The following is a 19,048-nucleotide window of genomic DNA, read 5'->3' as shown; positions in this document are numbered from 1 at the left end:
CAGCTTTAAAATTTTTATGTAATAAAAAGTATAAATAATATTTTTGTCATACAAGCGGCAAAATTTAAACTATAGCCACATTCTCACCCCGAGCGACATAGTTCGTTCCCGTTCACTCAATTCCTACACAGCGCTTCATTCGAGCCTAAGCCGGTTAGTCAGCGGGCTGTGGCTGTCGTGTAACGTTCAAACTAATTTATTTTATAATATAATAAATAAAATACACAAATATGAGGGAAATAGTGCATGTGCAAGCCGGACAGTGCGGTAACCAGATTGGCGCTAAAGTAAGTAGATTTTAATTTTTTTCATTTTTAAATTTAAAACGTTTTTAACGTACTTTTCAGCCGGTAACTTTAAATTTTGAAACTGAAACTTTTTATGCTAGTCTGTTTCGACTCCAAATTTAATTTTTTTTTTTGTATACCGTCGTATTTTTGTGATTGTTTTTGTGTTTGAATTATTCTAATATGAATTTTACTTTAAAATGAAGTTATCTTACTGTAAACATGTTCCATTGTTATTGTTATTACTGCTGATTATAACAAAAATTCTCATTGTGTCGACATATTATATTCAGCATTTAATTTCATACGTCTTAAATTTTAATGACGTTTCTTTTTAAGTGTAATATAATAATCGAAAACTTTGTTGACAGTACTTGTATTTTTTCAATTAAAATTATTATTCAAATAATAAATTAAATTATCATTTTCATTTTTAACGTCCAAAGACATGTTTGCAAAAGTTTGTTACAGTGTAAATTTAACAAAAGAATGTACCCGTATAATAATGACACAGGGTCGAATGTTTGATGATGAAATGTTATTCTTACCTATGTAGCTTTAGTATGACAGTTACAAAAAAGGTTTTATATTTAAAACTTTTTGGTTAAAATCGGTTTCATGTAGCTAAGTGTGACGGTCGTGGTTGTGGTTTTATTTTTATTGGAGCAGAGCGAATTGTGTGCTTTCTCTAGTCTAGCCGGGTTTCTTATAACGGATGAAAAAAAATGTATTAAAATTGTATAACCGGTGAAAGTATGGCTTTACGGTAAATCGAAGCAATGAATTTTTAATAGAAAAAAAAATTGAGTTCACTTTATTTTTCTGCCTTTTTATTACTAAAATGTCATGAATTGATCCTCTAGACGACATTTTTTTTAACTCGTAAACTTTTTTTTATAAAGCAAATGTCATTTTGTTTTTAAAAATAACTGTTTTCTTTTGGCATATATGAAAAAAAAAATAAAAAAAAAAATAGTAAAATCATAATTAGAATTTAAATTATGTATAAATGCTAAAATATGTATTTATTATTTATTTATTTACAGAAAAAAAAGAAATACAATTTATGTGATAATCAGTGCAGCAAAAACAATTTACAGTTTAACAGTGCTCTGTTTTTCTAAAGTAATAAAACTAAAGTACACACGATATTATATACTAATATAAAATATTATGTATTATATTAGTTCCGTTGCAGTCTGAATTTTAATCACAGATAAATTATAATGACTGTCTAACAAATACGCTAATGTGTGCACCTAAGCACTTCTGTTTGCATGTTTGTATAATTGTATTTGCTTGCAAACGAAAAAAAAACGCCTCCAATTACATGGACCAATAATATAACGTAGGTTAACGAAAAAATAGTCAAGTAGAGACGCTTCATTAGTGAAAATTCTTTCGATAATTTTTTTTATCGAAATCGGCCCGCCGATCCGGACATACATAAAAAATACAGTCGAATTGAGAACCTCCTCCTTCTTTGAAGTTGATTATAAAGGAAAATATAACGAGTGACAAATTAATTAAATTAATTTACATATACAACATACCATTTCTAAGCTAAGGTGTATACAAAAGATCTGTCAAATACAAGAGTAGCTTAAGAGCCAGTTATACCGGTAACGGTTAAAGTTTATCCTTTACATAAGTTACGAATAAGCATTAACAGCAACTACAGCTTTTAAATTCACGTTTGCGAATAGAAATATCTCATAAATATAGTGGAATTTGATTGGACTTTAATCTTTTGAATACCGTCATCCGTCAAATAGCAGTTATTGACAACCGGGGCAACAGGCCACACTAACCACAAGATTTCTTTACAACCGAATTTAAACTACTGCTTTTTATTTACATATAATGTCTAGAAATAATAAAATTATTTTAACAAGTCAATAAACAACCATAATCGTATTTGAATTAAACTTTATTAAACTTAAATTCCTAATTTTATTATAATACATCCTTTATTAATATTGATGATATAATAAATAAAATATTATGAAAGTTTTTTTGTTCATCAAAAGCACATTAACATCAATTTACATTATTTCCGGTTTAATGAAATTAGGATTTTATTATCTGCTAAAAAAATCTTTAATAAAATTTTAATGGAACGAAGATTTATATTACTAAGCCTTATAAATATATATCGATATAATATTATCTACTATAGTTGTTAGCCCGTGAATACTTTAAAAAAAATCAAATACGCTTCAAAAGTTCTTTTGTAATCGTAATTAAAATTATACTTATTAATTATAACAATTACAGCCTGAAAAAAAATCCTTTGAATTACATTATTTCTTATAGTTCACAAAATACATATCCTACAAAAATCACGTTGTTTTTTTTTTCTTAGGGACATAAAATTGCTTATACTTACGTACTATTCCTACCCCTAAACTATCATTATGAAAAAAGTGCCTCGCTCTGAAAGAAAAGAAAGTTCTATATCCTACAGAAATCGTACATTTTCGTCATAATAATCCGTTCAGTTGTTCCGTCGTGATTGAGCTACAAACATACATACCAATTTTCGCATTTATTACTAGTGAGAAAAATACGTAATTTTATATTCGTTTACAGCAATTAATATGGAAATTTTCAAGGATACTAATTAGTGGAATTTATTTTCATTAATTTAATACTAAAAAAGTTGAATAAATTGTAAATTTTACATAATATATCAATTATATTAATTAAAACGGTAACTATATTTTATATAAAAAAATAATGTCTTTATTCATCTTAAATATGTTTATTAAAAAAAGTTGGAAAGAATAGTTGTTTGTTCTTGAGACGCTTTTGTCGACTACGGCGAGATACAATGTAACCGTGTAGATTTAAACTGCTGGCGCTTTGTGCCTATAGAAAAGGTTTCCATTCTAAATTTATTAAAACATTATGGATATAAGATGTAAATCCGTTCATCATTTATACGATTTTTATTCTTAGAAACACGTATTAAGGTATATGGCGATTCATTACCTAGACAAGACCTTACAAGAACAGTTACATAGATAATAGGTTGTACTAATAAGCATAAAAATTATTCATACAAATTACTATAGATAAGAAAACAAGTCAAAAGATTACCTTCCTCTTTTTCCCCTTTATACACAAAACACATTTATTTGATAAATCAAATCAAACTTGATGTAATTTGTGCTTTAACAAATCCAATAGCGGACATTGCCTTTCATCCCGATATTTAAATTAATGAACGATGGTATCGCTTCCCGTACTAAATTGTAACAACACTCATTATCAAATAGACAGTCGTATTGCAGGGTAACTAACACAAACAAAAGTTTACATACACATACACGCTAAAAAGTTACTTAAGTGGGTATAGGTTTCTAATTTTGACACATTAATTTAAAATGACGTATTCGAAAATAGTGTCATTTAAATCAAATTTATATACAAAATTTAGTTGAGACTTCTGTCAGTCAATATACAGTTGTAATAATTAACTAATCATCAAAGGATATATCTACAAATTCACATTAAAGCTTATAAACTATAAAAATCTTAAATTATCAAATTGTCCAAGACACCATTTTTATAATATCTATACGCATAAATATCACGCCAAATAATATGACACCAAGCATATTTCGATAGTAAACAATTTTATGTGAATACTAAGAAGCATGAAAGAAGCGTCGATGAATCAATATTTTTCAAATACCGGTGAACAACACCGTTGACTGTGTACGAGACATCACATTCATAATCTAAAACTGTCTTGTGGTAAAAGAGAAGATACATGTAATTATAATAAAATAATAACTTTAACAGATAGGTATACGAATAAGGTATACTGTACAAAAATTATAAGTGCAATAAAGGATATATGTATAATAAGAAAAGTATCATAAAATCAGATGCAAGTTTCTAATCACAAAAAGTAACTAACAAGCACTCATCATTACAGCCTATACAGTCCACTGCTGGACATAGGCCTCCACAAGTTTACGCCAAAAACAACGTGAACTCATGTGTTCTGCCCACAGTCACCACGCTGGGCAGGCGGGTTGGTGACCGCAGTACTGGCTTTGTCGCACCGAAGACGCTGCTGCCCGTCTTTGGCCTGTGTATTTCAAAGCCAGCAGTTGGATGGTTATCCCGCCATCGGTCGGCTTCTTAAGTTCCAAGGTGGTTGTGGAACCTTGTTATCCCTTAGTCGCCTCTTACGACACCCACGGGAAGAGAGGGGGTGGCTAAATTCTTTAGTGCCGTAGCCACACAGCTAAATTTCTAATCACAAAAAGTAATAAACAAGCACTATCAAAGAAAAATCTAAAGTATACCGTACAAAAATTCAAAAATACACAGTGTGTTCGTAAAACTTATCAAAACGTTAATTAACAGTTATATAATTATCTTACATAACTTTTCTTCGTTTTTATAATTTAGTTTAATTTTTTTATGCCGTTACAATAAAGAATATAGTCCCACTCATCGATTTCGATGACGGCGACCTAGGGGGTCATGACTCGAGTTTCTGATGGGCCCTAATATGGCTCGCGCATTTAGTTTTAAAGGTCCTAGAGCAAGTGTGGCAGTAAAGCTGACCCGCAAAGTTGTACGTGCAAGTATAGGAGGGTTTAGGTCTCTGTTTATTAACATGGCATTTCGCACAAAGCGCTAGAAGTCGATTTTCTTCAAATGAAGCTATTCTACAAATTTAATCGTTTAATACTGGTATTCATTACATTCTGTTAAAACGTAAAATTAGTGTTTGCACATATTTTTTTATAAATGCTTACATATTCAACATTTTTTTTATTGTTGAATAAATAAAGTTACTTCAACAAATGCAACGCAAATGCCGGAAGAACATCTCCTAACTTCAAGTAGGCCAAAATACGAAAATATTCACAAAAAAAATCGCAGACAAAACAAGTATAGCGAAATAATTGCCCTTACGGGTTCGAGTGCGATAAAAGATATTATTAAATAGAAGCGGCGACCGTTAGCGACCGTTATTTTATTTTATCCATCGCTCATTCGAATATGGAACTAGCTATTACATTTCAAATGTACATTAAGGTACATTATTTTGAATTAAGAACGCGGAAAATTTTCGACCAGTTATCATTTTAGAAGAGAATGAATTTGATCAATTGTTTTTTAATATACTATCTGTGCACCAAACGAAAAAAAACAGCTTCAAATTAACATCGACAAGTAATACGAGGTAGGTAGTCGAAAAAATACTCAATCAAACACACATTATTAGTGATAACTTAAATAACACTCGTCAGATGTCGATCAAAATCTGTACACCCCATAAAAAAGAAACTTATAAGTAATAAATATAAAAAAATACGCTCAAATTAAGAATCTCCTTTTTTTAAGTCTGTTTAAATGCTACTATTTGCTGAATTTTTGTGTTGGTAAGAAATTTATCTCTTTTTTTCCTAATTTATTTTGGTAAAACATAACTAATCTTTTGTTTATATTAAGATAATTCATATCATTTCTCTTATCGCGTATGTGTCACTCTGCGAACTAATTTGTCACATTATTTGGACAAAGAAAGCAAATACGATATTTTGGAATTTCGGTAAAAACATCAATACTATAATCTATATCAAAACGTTAAGCCGTCGGTCCCGGTTGTTATCATGTACACCTGATAGCGATCGTTACTCGTAGTAGGGAATATATCCGCCAACCCGCATTGGAGCAGCGTGGTGGATTAAGCTCTGATCTTTCTCCTACATAGCGAAAGAGGCCTATGCCCAGTAGTGGGATATTACAGGCTGAAGCGATATCAAAATTACTGGAATTTTAATATTTACGCTATTTTACTATATATAGGTACAATACACAGGATTTTTCGAAAGTGACTTACTACCCCTATATAGTAAATTGTGATCTGGTATTTTATTCTCAATTTATTTTATGTGATATGAATAACGTAACATATCTAAGACTATAAAAATATATTTATGCTGTTTTATTATATTATAGGATTTTTGGAATTTATTTGTATTGCTACCCACTTATTCACCTCTCTAGGGTTACAAGTAAACTAGTAAGAAATATTCTAATAGGTTAATAATAACAAAAAATTCATTTTCATAAAGTTACAGGCATCCATTAGTAGGACCATAAAAAAATATCGATACTTGCTTTTGATGCAGTTTAATATTAGAATTGTATTAAATTTGTAGAAACATACGTAATTTAATAATAATTATAAATTTTTCTAATACATAATTTATGTTAGTAATATTATTATTAAATATCTTATACGCCACTTCGTAAGCAGAGAATATTTCCAGCAGAGGGAAATTCAATGGCTGTTGCGCTTAACTTCACTCTATTTTCTCTATGAATAAAAATTGTCAATGAATAAATAAAAAAACTTAAATCTTCTTCATGTATAAAATAATGAATAAAGTTTATGATAATAACCTGCGGAACAAAAAACCTACTTACTCTTACAAAACCTCGGCCATTTCAAAATATTCAAAAAAACGAAACATTTAATTTGAAAAAGTTTAATCATACAGGAAGGAGTTTTTAAAACTACATAAAACCTTTTTTGAACATAAAAAAGTTAACACTGGATCCACGAAAGAGTATTTATGCTTCTCTTTGATGGCAGACAGATGCTTTTATGTTAATAAAAAACACAGTTAGTCACGTCTTTATGACTTACTCATAGGTTTTAATTGTTATTGTTAACCATTTTGTTTTAGTTACCACAGAAATTATTAGTTTGGTTTTATTGAATTTATTCTTATAACCGGAAAATATTTTAAAATACTGTCTTCTAAAAAATGCCTATTTTTTTGTACATAAGGTTTTTTTTTTGGTATATACTAGACGTCCTGCATTTTTTACCTTTCGTAAATTTTTTAAAGTCTAAACATATTTATTGTCTATACGTATGTATATGTATACATGTTTCGTAGCTTAAAATTTTTAAGAATAAATTGGGCTTATTAATAAAAAAAATCATTATCAAGATTAACATTACAATACGATAAAATAGTAACGTGTGGCGTAGTGGTTATTGCAACTAGCGGATGCCACTAGCGGTTGTGAGTTTGATGTTCACTTAACAAATACCAGCCATATCCTTCTCATACCTAGCAGTTGACTGAATCTATTGTGTTTCTTACCCTACTACAAAAAATCTTAACTCGCGATTTCATTCTTCTGGGACAGTTGAGTGTAAAGCTTATCAATTGCAATTTGAAACGTTATAATAAAAATATATTTTTTAAAGAGTAACAGAAGTTTCTTGCCGATTGTTCTCTGCAGAATTTACATTCCGAGTCGGTGAAAGCTTCACTTTTAATTACAAGTTGTTAATAAAATTTTAATTTGTAAAAAGTGGATTTGAGGTCTGCTTGAATAAAGCAAATTTTTTATTTTCATTTTGCAATGCATAAATATATATTTATCACCGTTGCGTCTGAACACATCCATAAAAAATTAAAAAAACAAAGCGTTTGATTTTCAAATTCAATACCGTGATTCACGCGTGGAAGTCGCCAGCGTGCCTTGAATGACATTAGCGCGGTAATGGCGTCCGACCGCCATTTTAAAACTCTTATGACGAATATCCTGCCTAATGACACTTATTTGGATTTTGGACGTCTTAATTCGAACAATTAAAGACTGAATAAGGATGGAATGTGCTCTAGATTACCTGATAACCTTTTTAATACACTAAATAGACGCTAATATGGTTTTATAAGGTCAAAAGTTAGAGTTATTTTGAGCTGTGAAAAATATGTCCATATGAGCATTTCTCATTTTTTTTGCCACATTTTTATAAAATCGTTAAAAATAAAAATATCTATATAAATCGCTTATTGTCATGAAATTGATAGTTTACTTTACTAACATTTGAATTTTTTACGAGAATATTTATTTTATTAGGAACTTTTGTGAAAAAAGTATTAAAAACTAAATGAAGGTAGAAGAATGTTCTTATTTTGTTACTCCTTATTTATTAAAAAAAGACGTTAAAGTCACAATTGTGATGTCCCGAATAATAAACTTCTTGATACTTCATGATGAATTTAATAATATTATCCCAAAAAAAAGATCAAAAAAGTAAAAACTCGTTTTCCAATTAAGTGCTAATTTTTTTTTTGTTACCTTGCAATTAAATTAAATTTTATGTTTTGATTATATAAACATTACACAAAATTGACGGATGATTCATACTTTTTATTAAAATGTTAAGTATCCTTGAGTCTCTCTCCAAGCTGTATTGTTTTATATCAAACATTAAATACATAAAACATAAAATAAGTTCGGGATTTTTTGGGACAGTAACAAAACAAGAGTATTTGGTAACAAAATAAAAAAAGTAAGGCAGCGTCTACAATGCCTATTATTAGTTTAAAGAAAAGTAGTACAAACTATTATATATATCTATTATATAACTATTATAGTTTATTATAACTATTTTAGTTTATATTAATATAGATACGAAAGTTTGAGTATATGTTTGTTGTCTTTACGCCGGAATGGCTGAACAGATTTGAAATTTAGGTAACTTTTTACACTGGGAGAGAATATATACTATTTTTCATCGTCATTACCAATATTTACTTTTTATTACCACGCAATGGAAACTGATAACGAGTACTGAGTAGTAAGTAACTATAGTAAATGAAAAAAAAAACGTCGGATTAGTGCTTAGCAACATTTAATAACTTTAATAATAATTTTATTCAAATCTTTGTCATACTTAATTTTTAAATAGGAACATTTTTAGGACATCATTTGAGGGCATTTATATAAAATTGACCTTCTTTTATAAAATATTTCAATAACGAAACAGTATTAGAAGCTTATTTGTAGTTAGAAATATTTAATATTATTTAAGCATTCATCACAGTTGACACCCGTTTTCACAGATTTAGCTGTCGGTCTACGTAAACTACAAGAAACAAACATTAAATATTAATAATATAATAACGCTTATTAGTAATCAACAATAACATTTTAGGAACATTTGGTTCAGGATAATAAAATCAAAATTTTCTTATTACAGCGGATTTTTCACTTCGATATATTTTTTAAATTGCAAGGATCAGTAGCCTACATATGTAAAATATAAACCATAATTATAATTATACCTAAATTATGGTACCTAAAAATATTGAGGAACATGACAATCACTAAACTGTAATACCTACCAATATGGACTGTATTACAGTTTTGTATAGGACAACTTGAGTACCTAAGTATAATTTAGTCTTATATTTATCACATAGGAACTTAAAATATTAGCCATACGTTCATTTGTAATTCGGAACATTGAGAAAGATGAATGATTCTAAAATTTGACATAGCTTTACTGGCTTTAATTAAAAATCACATTTGTATAACCTACAAACATATTTAAAATATATATTAGAAATTTAAAAACAAATTTTTAAAAACAAAAAATATTTTATAAAAAAGCAGCGCACACACTGCTAATAATAACTGTGATATTAAAAAAGGTGCATCTATTTATTGCAACTATCGCATTCATCATCAGGATAATGATCATACACGCTGACATATTCGCATGTTTTGCACCAAAACCAATTGCTTTTTATTAAATATTTCACATCATCTCTATTCATGATCAGTATAAAATGAGATGGCGATGCATTGAACGTGCTTTGTGTAGAACCACCACAATCGAAACATGTCTCTGACAATATGAAATGTGTTGTCGACCAGGGCCAGGAAAAATTTTCCTTAAGAAATATATAAAAATCATTCTTAACAATAACTTTGTCGATATCAAAATATACGACCATTTTTGAAAGTACTTCGCCACCCACTATCCTGTAAAAAAAAAATATTTTACACTCAAACATGAAATTTTAAACTTACATATAATACTTAACCCTCTTAAACACGAGCTTAATCATCTCCAAAACAAAAATTACAAATATAGTCAAAATAAAATTGACCTTCGGTGCATGTTACACAAAAGAATTTTTTACAACTCATACATTTTACTAAACTGTGCATCGATGTAGAGTTTTTACATTTGCTGCAAGCTATTTTACGCGTCACAACAGAAATCAACGATTTTTTCTTCGGTTCCTTTGTGTACTCTTTAGAGGTTGAACCTAAATCCAAACGATTTTTCGAAATTGTTGGGTATAGTTCAATTTGATAACATGTCAGGTTATCATTATTTCTCATGTTCTCTTTATCATTTTCAATGTTTAGACGCTCGTTATTAAATTCTATAAAGCCGTAATTTTCTTTTTCGTCTTTTTGTCCTGATTGTTGTGGTAGGTCATCATCTCCTATACATATAATTGGCAAGTCGGAAGCAATGTTAAAATGGTTTGCGAAAACGGTGTCACCAATTGTAGGTTCTAGGTTTGGTAGCATAGATGATTGTATTTCGTTGTTTAGGACTTGGTTATCTGTTTCTTCAACTCCATTTTCATCACGTTCATCTACTACAGCACTACAGTAGTCTTCGTGTACAGATAGTGGCACAATTTTTGAAACATTTTCAAACGTGTGTTCAGTTGGGTCATAGCAAGTGCAAGATATTTTAGTTTTAGCACAAAAACAACTCAAAATACGATGCTGAATTTGATCATTACCACGTAAACAAGTAACTTGATGAATGTTCATGGTTCCTTTTATAGTTTTAAGATTATTAGGAACAAATACTTTAATAGCGTTAATTTCCATTTCAGTTATATAAACAATTTTAACAGCTTTAACTGAAGACTGTAATGTCGAATACACATCTGCAGCACTTACAATATCATGCCCGTATGAAACTTGCCTGTCAAGACACCTCTTTACTACACCTCCAATAGCGTCAGCCACCCCTTTCCCGTGGCCGCTTTCGAAAAATGACCAAGTGATATCAACATTATGTAATGAAGAAAAATAATTGATTAAAAAAAAGTTATTCTTCTGTCGATATTGAGAGCTGGGTCCGTCCGAGAATATGTGAATTTTTTGAAGATCTGTAACCAAAGTTTTACCTAAGTCTATAATTGGGTTTAAATGAGCCCATATTGCATGTGGCTGATGCACATTGGAGGGTGAAACGGTACAAAATGATTTCTGTCCACCTTTAAAAAATATAACGCCAGTATGCAAAGTAACTTGCGTTTTCGACGCACCAAAGTGCATTGACTGCACCTCTTCCGACATTTTACATTCATAATTTTGTGAAAAATCACAATGGATAACTATTTCATCATCCAACAAGTTGTCAATACAGTATTTGTAACATTTTGCTTGATGCGAAGAATTAAAACTGTGTTTTTTAAATGCTGCTATGTCAGCTTCAAACAACTTTATTAATTCTTTTACTGTGTTGTTCTTGTGTGACTTAACAGTCTTTTTGATTTTTATTTCTTTTTCTCCGTCATTGTTATTTTTTTTATACGAGTGGATCTCACTTTCCCACATCTGCCATGTAATATTTTGATAGCCTGAAATATTTTCTAAATCATAATGAAGTGAAATTCTGTTACAATTTTTACATTTGCCATACATGCAATCAATATTTTCTACATTACAAGCTACTTTTGCCAAGAGAGTATGCGAACTACGGAAATCGATTATTTTATGACGATTCAGTGCTTCTATTTTGAAATTCATGTTTGAGTGCTTAATGCAGAGGCATGTATTTCGATTGTGTATGGTTGGACTTAAAATGTAAAAAGGTTTGAATCGACAAAATGTAGAAAATGCTGCAATACCACCTTCTTTCTTGTACTGCTCATGTAAACCTCGCAAAGACATATTAAGATATCTTATTTGCTGTTTATTTTTTTTTAAAGTTTTGCATTCGCGTTTGCCTGCAGTTGCCCTACTTACATCATCTCGAATATAAAATTCTATTATAGATTTTTTTAATCTCGAAATACTTTTGATCGATTTTTTGTTTCTCACTCGTACACCAATTCGTCTTGAAATTAATGTCTGTGATTTACTATCCTTCACTAGATCATTTTTTGCAATTTTCTTTATCAGGGCCCTCTCTTTATTACTTTCACAATTTTTGTAAGTCAATTTCAAAGAAGCTTCTAAGACCTCATTTCTGGCTTTTATTTTTAATAATTCGGTCTCAAACTTCTTTCTTTCTTCTCTTATACATTTTTGTAGTCTGTATATTTTTTTTCTTGCAGTTTCGTGAGATCGTTCTAGATAAGTAATACGACTTTGAGCTTTATCATATTCTAGTTTTAATTTATTTTTAGACTTTCGTAAACTTGCTGTAGCTTTGGACAACCTTAAAATAGTCGATGGTGTTCCAGGCGTCGCCTCGTCCGGTGGTATTTTATCCGTGGCCGAAGTTTTGATTTTAGTTACCGAGTCTGCTAAAACAGCTGTTCTTGATAAAGAGCTACTACTTGCTTCTTTTTTAGATTCTCTTTTGTCCTTTTGTTTTTGTTTTTCTTCTTTCCACTTTTTTCGTTGCATTTTTTTTTCCGTTTCGGTCATTTCCGATATTTTTTTATATTTATATTTTGATTTTATTCTTTCTAGATTTTTCTTCCTTATTTGTTCCATCTTATCCGGATTTTCTTTTAACTTTTCTCTGTAACGTTTCATTTTTTCAGACGGAGTTAGTGGCATTTTCTTGCGCTGTTGAATGCAAACGTAGCTTTATAATTCCGTTTTTGTTACTTAAATTTCCGCTTATACGTTACTACGCCAAAGTAACAAAATAAAATGGTAACAAACACCTGTTTAATTTTTTCAAAATATTATTGTGGTGGTTAGAATTAAAATTACGTCTATTGTAACTCATTCAATTTTAGTGTAATTTGTTAACTATTATGACACGATAAAGTAAGGTGGTAAATGTTGTTAATTTACCTTGAAACAGCAGTAACAAATGCCGGAATGCGATTCACTTTTTAAACTGGACGCGTCCTTCTCAAATAATGTCGGAACAAGACTGAGGCCTAAATCAATATGGCGGCATTTAACGGAACCTGTAGTGTTGCCAAATCGCAATTATTTAACTAAATGGAAGTTTTTTAACTTATAATGTATTGAAAATGGGTAACAAAATCTGAAATCCATTTTTGGAACGTTCTCTGGGACAAGTTTAAAATTAATTTATACCTATTAAAGTTATGCAAACGACCAAAAAAAAGCAATTTAAGTAGATCCCCTCACCCCGCAACACGGTTTAATATCAAAATGTCACTATAGTTTTATTGAACTTTATCAAAATAATCGTGTTTGAAATAACGGATGGCAGATTGGGACATACGAATTTTCATACATTGCCATTTTTGATAGTTTGTATTTCATTGTTTTTTTTAACTAAATACTATGTTTTTACAATTTATTTGAATGTTTTCTGTGACTTTCTATAATTATGTTTTATACTAAATAAAGCAGAATCCGCAAAATACATATTATACAAAATTATTCATCTACAATCTTGTGGGACATTCAATAAATGTAAAATGGTAAAAAAAAAGAGAAATGCTCATATGAAGTTGTTAGTGTTTTTTTTTTGTGACATTAAGTGTCATTTAGGGTATTGTTTTGTTGCTCCAGCTCTTTGCTAAATTTTATAAGGCTTTAGTTACATAGCGTTACAGATAAGCTTTTAGACAGTTGTCAAACGTTTAACTGTATCCAACTTCCAACTTAATTTAGGTACTTCTTTATTTTTTTCATCAGATATTTCTAGTCACAATCTGTGAAACAGTGAAAAAAGCCTTGTAAGTTAAGATGAAATAGATCACAAGGTACTGTGTGGCTACGGTACTAAAGAATTTAGCCACCCCCTCTCTTCCCGTGGGTGTCGTAAGAGGCGACTAAGGGATAACACAGTTCCGCTACCACCTTGGAACTTAAAAAGCCGACCGGTGGCGGGATAACCATCCAACTACTGGCTTTGAAATACACAGGCCGAAGACGGGCAGCAGCGTCTTCGGTGCGACAAAGCCAGTACTGCGGTCACCAACCCGCCTGCCCAGCGTGGTGACTATGGGCAAAACACATGAGTTCACGTTATTTTTGGCGTAAACTTGTGGAGGCCTATGTCCAGCAGTGGACTATATAGGCTGTAATGATGAGATCACAAGGATCTATTTCTTTTGACAGGGTGGGTCCAAGATAGTCTATGGTAACTTATGCTAAAGATAAACACTATCAAGAATCGATAACTTACCAACAACGGGCTCATAGAATAACTTGTAGAATTCCATTGCGTGCTTAGAATTTAAAATGTACCATATATTTATAGACAATCTGCTTAAGATATAAATAATGTTTTAGTGTTTAAAAAATAGAAATGTGTTGATTTTATTATTTACGTGATATTGAATTATATTGAAATATTTTTTTTTCCGGATTTATCGTAATATTTTTGTAATTTTTCCCCTTTTTTATTTGCAAGTTTGTTCTACTTAATTTAATTTTTAACGGTGGGTGTTCGTAATTCGCTTTACTATTTAAAATACACTTTGTTTCTTCAATAACTTTTACGGTGCTGTTCCCTAAATAAAATAAATTAAGCTCCTAATAAATTAATAAATATACTCAAAAATTCTATTACCACAATACGAGTGCAGTTAGTTTTTAAATGTTAATAGATTAAGGTTTTCAATAGAAAATTAACAAATTAAATTTAACAATAAAGTTCACTTATACCATTTAAAGAGAACTAAGCCAATTACCATTGAAAGAGGATTAAGACAATTTATATTATCTGTATGTCATAATATTAAAATATTTCAAAAAAAAAAAAAAAAAAAAAACAAGAACAGTTACAACCTCCAAAACAAATAATGTTTTAAAAACATCATTCATTTAACCACTTTGTCTTCCGATATAACAAAGAGGGGAAGAATAGATGGAGATGTGAGGAAGCACACGCACATATGACACATATTTAAAAAGAACATGCCAAACATTCAAATATGTCGTGACATTTCGTGTTCCCAATTTAAACAGATTTCAAGATGGATGTTAACGTTCCGTTAAACAGTTAAACTTATGATCCTCTCATCAAAAGTAAACTACAATTTCCTTGTAGATCCGTTTTAAGAGGTTTAGATGCTGTTTATAGTGCTACTATAGAGTTCTAGTATGAGGTTCTATGGTCATAAATTAGTTGGTCATCTACACCGAAATAATGTTTTTTTTTTTTGTAAAAAAAATTGACGAAATCGTAGTTAGTCGTTAGACTATCGTTTCAATTTAATTTTGATTAATCTATTCGAATACAAAAACTGAATGCGTTTAACACTGACTAAAAATACACATTTGGCTATTTTTTTTAAACCTATTGGCCATAATATGCTAAGGTTAACAAATTGTGCATCCATACTTTCCATCCAGGAAACCAATACTTTAAATTTTACAGAAATAGGATTGAAGGTAAATCTAGTCTAGTCTGCATTGCTATCGAAACTAAATCACCTTTGTTTAAATGTTAGTCATGAGTTTCAGGAAAGGAAGTCTGCAACCAGATTAGTTGAGTCATAGAAAAATAATAAAAGTTGTTACCATACAATGAATAACATTTTGGTAGATAATTATTTCTAAGAATAGTAATGTGATACCAATTTTATAATAAACAAAGCGTGTCCTGCGGTTTTACCGTGTTGGTGCGGCTACGGGTTTTGATTTTGTTACAGATTATAATAATGACAGATTTATAACATTAGATAAAGTATTAAAATAATTTAGTTTTTTTACTTCTTATTTATTTGTTTAATGTAATGATACGGACAAAAAAAACAGTAAGTAGGTACAATAAATATTTCAAAACTTTTTTACCGCAAAAAAGTAAGTATAGCTCCGATTTATTACTAAAAATAAAATATTTACGTACGTAAATGTAAAATATTCACCACTACACACAAAAATCCCTCCTTTTCTTATAAGACGATAAAAACTCCTCGAATGTTCCAGAGCTCGCGATATCTCAGGGGTCAGTAGACGACCTTGATTCAGTCTAGGTATCGTTCTACATCGCCTAGTCTACAGCAAAAAACTCAGTCTTTATTTAGTATTTATTCTAACATCTGATCTGCAGTTGGAGGTTGCTTCATTTTACTTTATTTTTAAAAGTAAATTAAAAAAACTATATAAACCTCCCCTTTCCAAACCTTTTTAATCTAAATGTAAGCATAGAGAAACTAAACCTTTCTTTCGATTTTTTTTTTTATTAAATTGTGCTGTAAAAGGCTTAAAATATGACAAAGTTTTGTGAGTATACTAGGTGTCATTGCCCGCTACTTTGATCGCATCAACGTTTATTCTAATAATGCCATGCATTTTTAACCGACTTCAAAAATAGAGGAGGTTATCAATTCAACAGTATTTTTTGTTTTACCTCATAACTTTTCACTGGGTGGACCGATTTTGATGATTCTTTGTAATCGAACGCTCCTACTTATCATGTTGTCCCTTTTAGATCGAGATCTTACAAGTACATTTTGAGTTAAATATAATAACTTGTAATTTACTTGACAATATTATCGTCATACTATCTCACAACTAATTTCATCCAGATCCGTTCAGCTTCAAGACGCTGAAATGGTTTAAATTAGACAATTAGAAAATATCGTGTACAAGTCCTACGGAATGCAATCTCGTGAGATTTTAAAATTTCGCGAGATCTCTAGACCGATACGTGAAAATATATTGGGTAATGAAATATAATAAATTGCAATGAAAATAGTGGAATCATTTTTTTTTTTAATGATTATTAAAGTTTTATAAAGAAATTAAATTTACCTACTAACGACTAATTAATAATTGACAATTTAAATCCAAGACTGACTTAAGTACAGTTTTTGCTACAATAGAATGTCTAATGACTGGGAAATAAGTATTATTAAATAAATATCTATAAATATATATTATATGGCATTATACACGGTCGTCTGTTCCTGAGGTAAGGAACTTAATCTTGTGTTTTTTTTAATAATTTATATAGAAATATTACATATACAAAAATTAAATACAAATATGCCCAGACTTAGCGGGAATTGACTCCACAATCCGCGGAGAAGAAAGTAGGGCCACTACAGACTGCTCCAACGGGCTAGTTGAAGTATTATATTATCAGGACAAAGTTAAATTCGATAAATGTGCTAACTAAAAAAAATAATTAACTATATTGCTTATACATACTGGTATGTGCTCGTAATGAGAGTGAGTAAAACAAGACTCATTGTAAACAAGACGTTTTGTTTCAATCGAATGTTGCAAAGTATTATTGAATAAATAATTAAATATTCACAGGTGTCTCATACACATTGTTAATGATCTTTTTCACCTGTCTTAGTATATGAATAAAGTAAAAATAAAATAATTAAATTTGAATTTTATTTCTGTCATTGCACTTACGGTAAGTTTTGACCTAAACGAGTGCCGTGTCATGGCGATTTTTACCTTTTACCTATTTCTACATTTCTAGAATTGATTTAAATCTTCTGTTTATTTGTTTTTGTTTATGACTAATATATATATTTTTTATTCTATATCGTACCACAGTATTTTCGAAACAATTATTACTTTGTAGGTACCTACTTTGCTACTCAAAATATTTTGTTTTTTTTTTTTTTTTATATGAGGTTACAAGTTACAACAACAATGAGATCGATTTAAATTAAACTTAACTTAATTTTATCTTACATACCTGGTCATAATTTAGGCTATAAAACATCAGGTAATGACTCATATACGCGGAGCACAATCATTATCAAATCAAATTTAGATCTACGTATTCAGATGTAATTACCATCGACTCGGCGGAAATTAATGAACATTTTTAATTTATAATACGTGCAAGCGCCGGGTCATCGTCCGACGTGCAAGTACTTAGTAGTATAGTTTAGTTTTTTATCTGTCCGTAAACGATTGTTTTCCTGTTGCGGTCGCCATTACATGTAGTCTGGAGTTTTATAAATTATCTGTAATCTCTAATGACAGCTGCAATTTTGGTTTTCTGTCTAAAAATTTTATTTCATTGACACTGCGACAGAAAAGTAGTAGGTATATTTAAGTAGGCTTAATATAATTATTTACTACTGCTTTTAATTCAAATATAATTTATAACATTTTAAAAGAAGGAGGTAAACTTTTAGATGATATTTTTTAACTATTAGTTCATTAATTTCCACAAGGATTTTTTCTTGTGTAAATAAGTATAAGAACGTAACAGACATTCTCATATCTACTTTACATCTACATAACAGAACACAAACTATCACTTAACTTTACTATAACTAGTTAAGTGTCTATAAAACAGGCTCCATAACACAGCATTTATCAATTAAGTTGTTTTATTTTTTATAAAGAACCATAACATCTCGCTTCCGCCATTATTTTCTAATCAAGTGCCTGGAATGTTTATACTCAATCGTATCAACACTGCGTGTTTTATTAACCGACTTCAATAAAAGGATGTTCTCAATTTGGCAGTACTTTTTATATGTGTATTATAACTTTTTACTGGGTGTTATTCATTTTTTTTTTTAATAACAACACACAAACACAATTTAGTTCTTAAGTAAGATTGTGTGTATCCAGCTTTATACACGTGTTCAACACTTGGCGGTTGGCTGCAATTCGATATTTGAAACATAATGATTTTTTATGTTTGTATGTAAGTTGAATTCTTTTTAACCGACTTCCAAAAAAGGAGGAGGTTCTCAATTCGACTGTATTTTTCTTTTGAGCGGGTGGACCGATTTCGACAAAAATTTCTTTAATCGAAAAGTGGTATGTGTCAATTGGTCTCATTT

General features: G+C 30.0%; 1 protein-coding gene across 1 annotated transcript in view; it reads left to right on the top strand.

The window, feature by feature from the left end:
- The first annotated feature begins 230 nt into the window (after positions 1–230).
- The window catches only part of LOC123665722 (tubulin beta chain-like), a 49,717-nt gene continuing 30,899 nt past the window's right edge, over positions 231–19,048 (top strand). The window contains exon 1 of the mRNA XM_045599982.1: positions 231–287. Within this exon, the coding sequence (XP_045455938.1) occupies positions 231–287 (57 nt within the window). The remainder of the gene's footprint in view (positions 288–19,048) is intronic.

The sequence above is a fragment of the Melitaea cinxia genome, chromosome 24, assembly GCF_905220565.1.
Source record: "Melitaea cinxia chromosome 24, ilMelCinx1.1, whole genome shotgun sequence".
Lineage (NCBI taxonomy): Eukaryota > Metazoa > Arthropoda > Insecta > Lepidoptera > Nymphalidae > Melitaea > Melitaea cinxia.
Note: the sequence above shows the minus strand (reverse complement) of the source record. Positions and strands in the feature narration are given on the sequence as shown.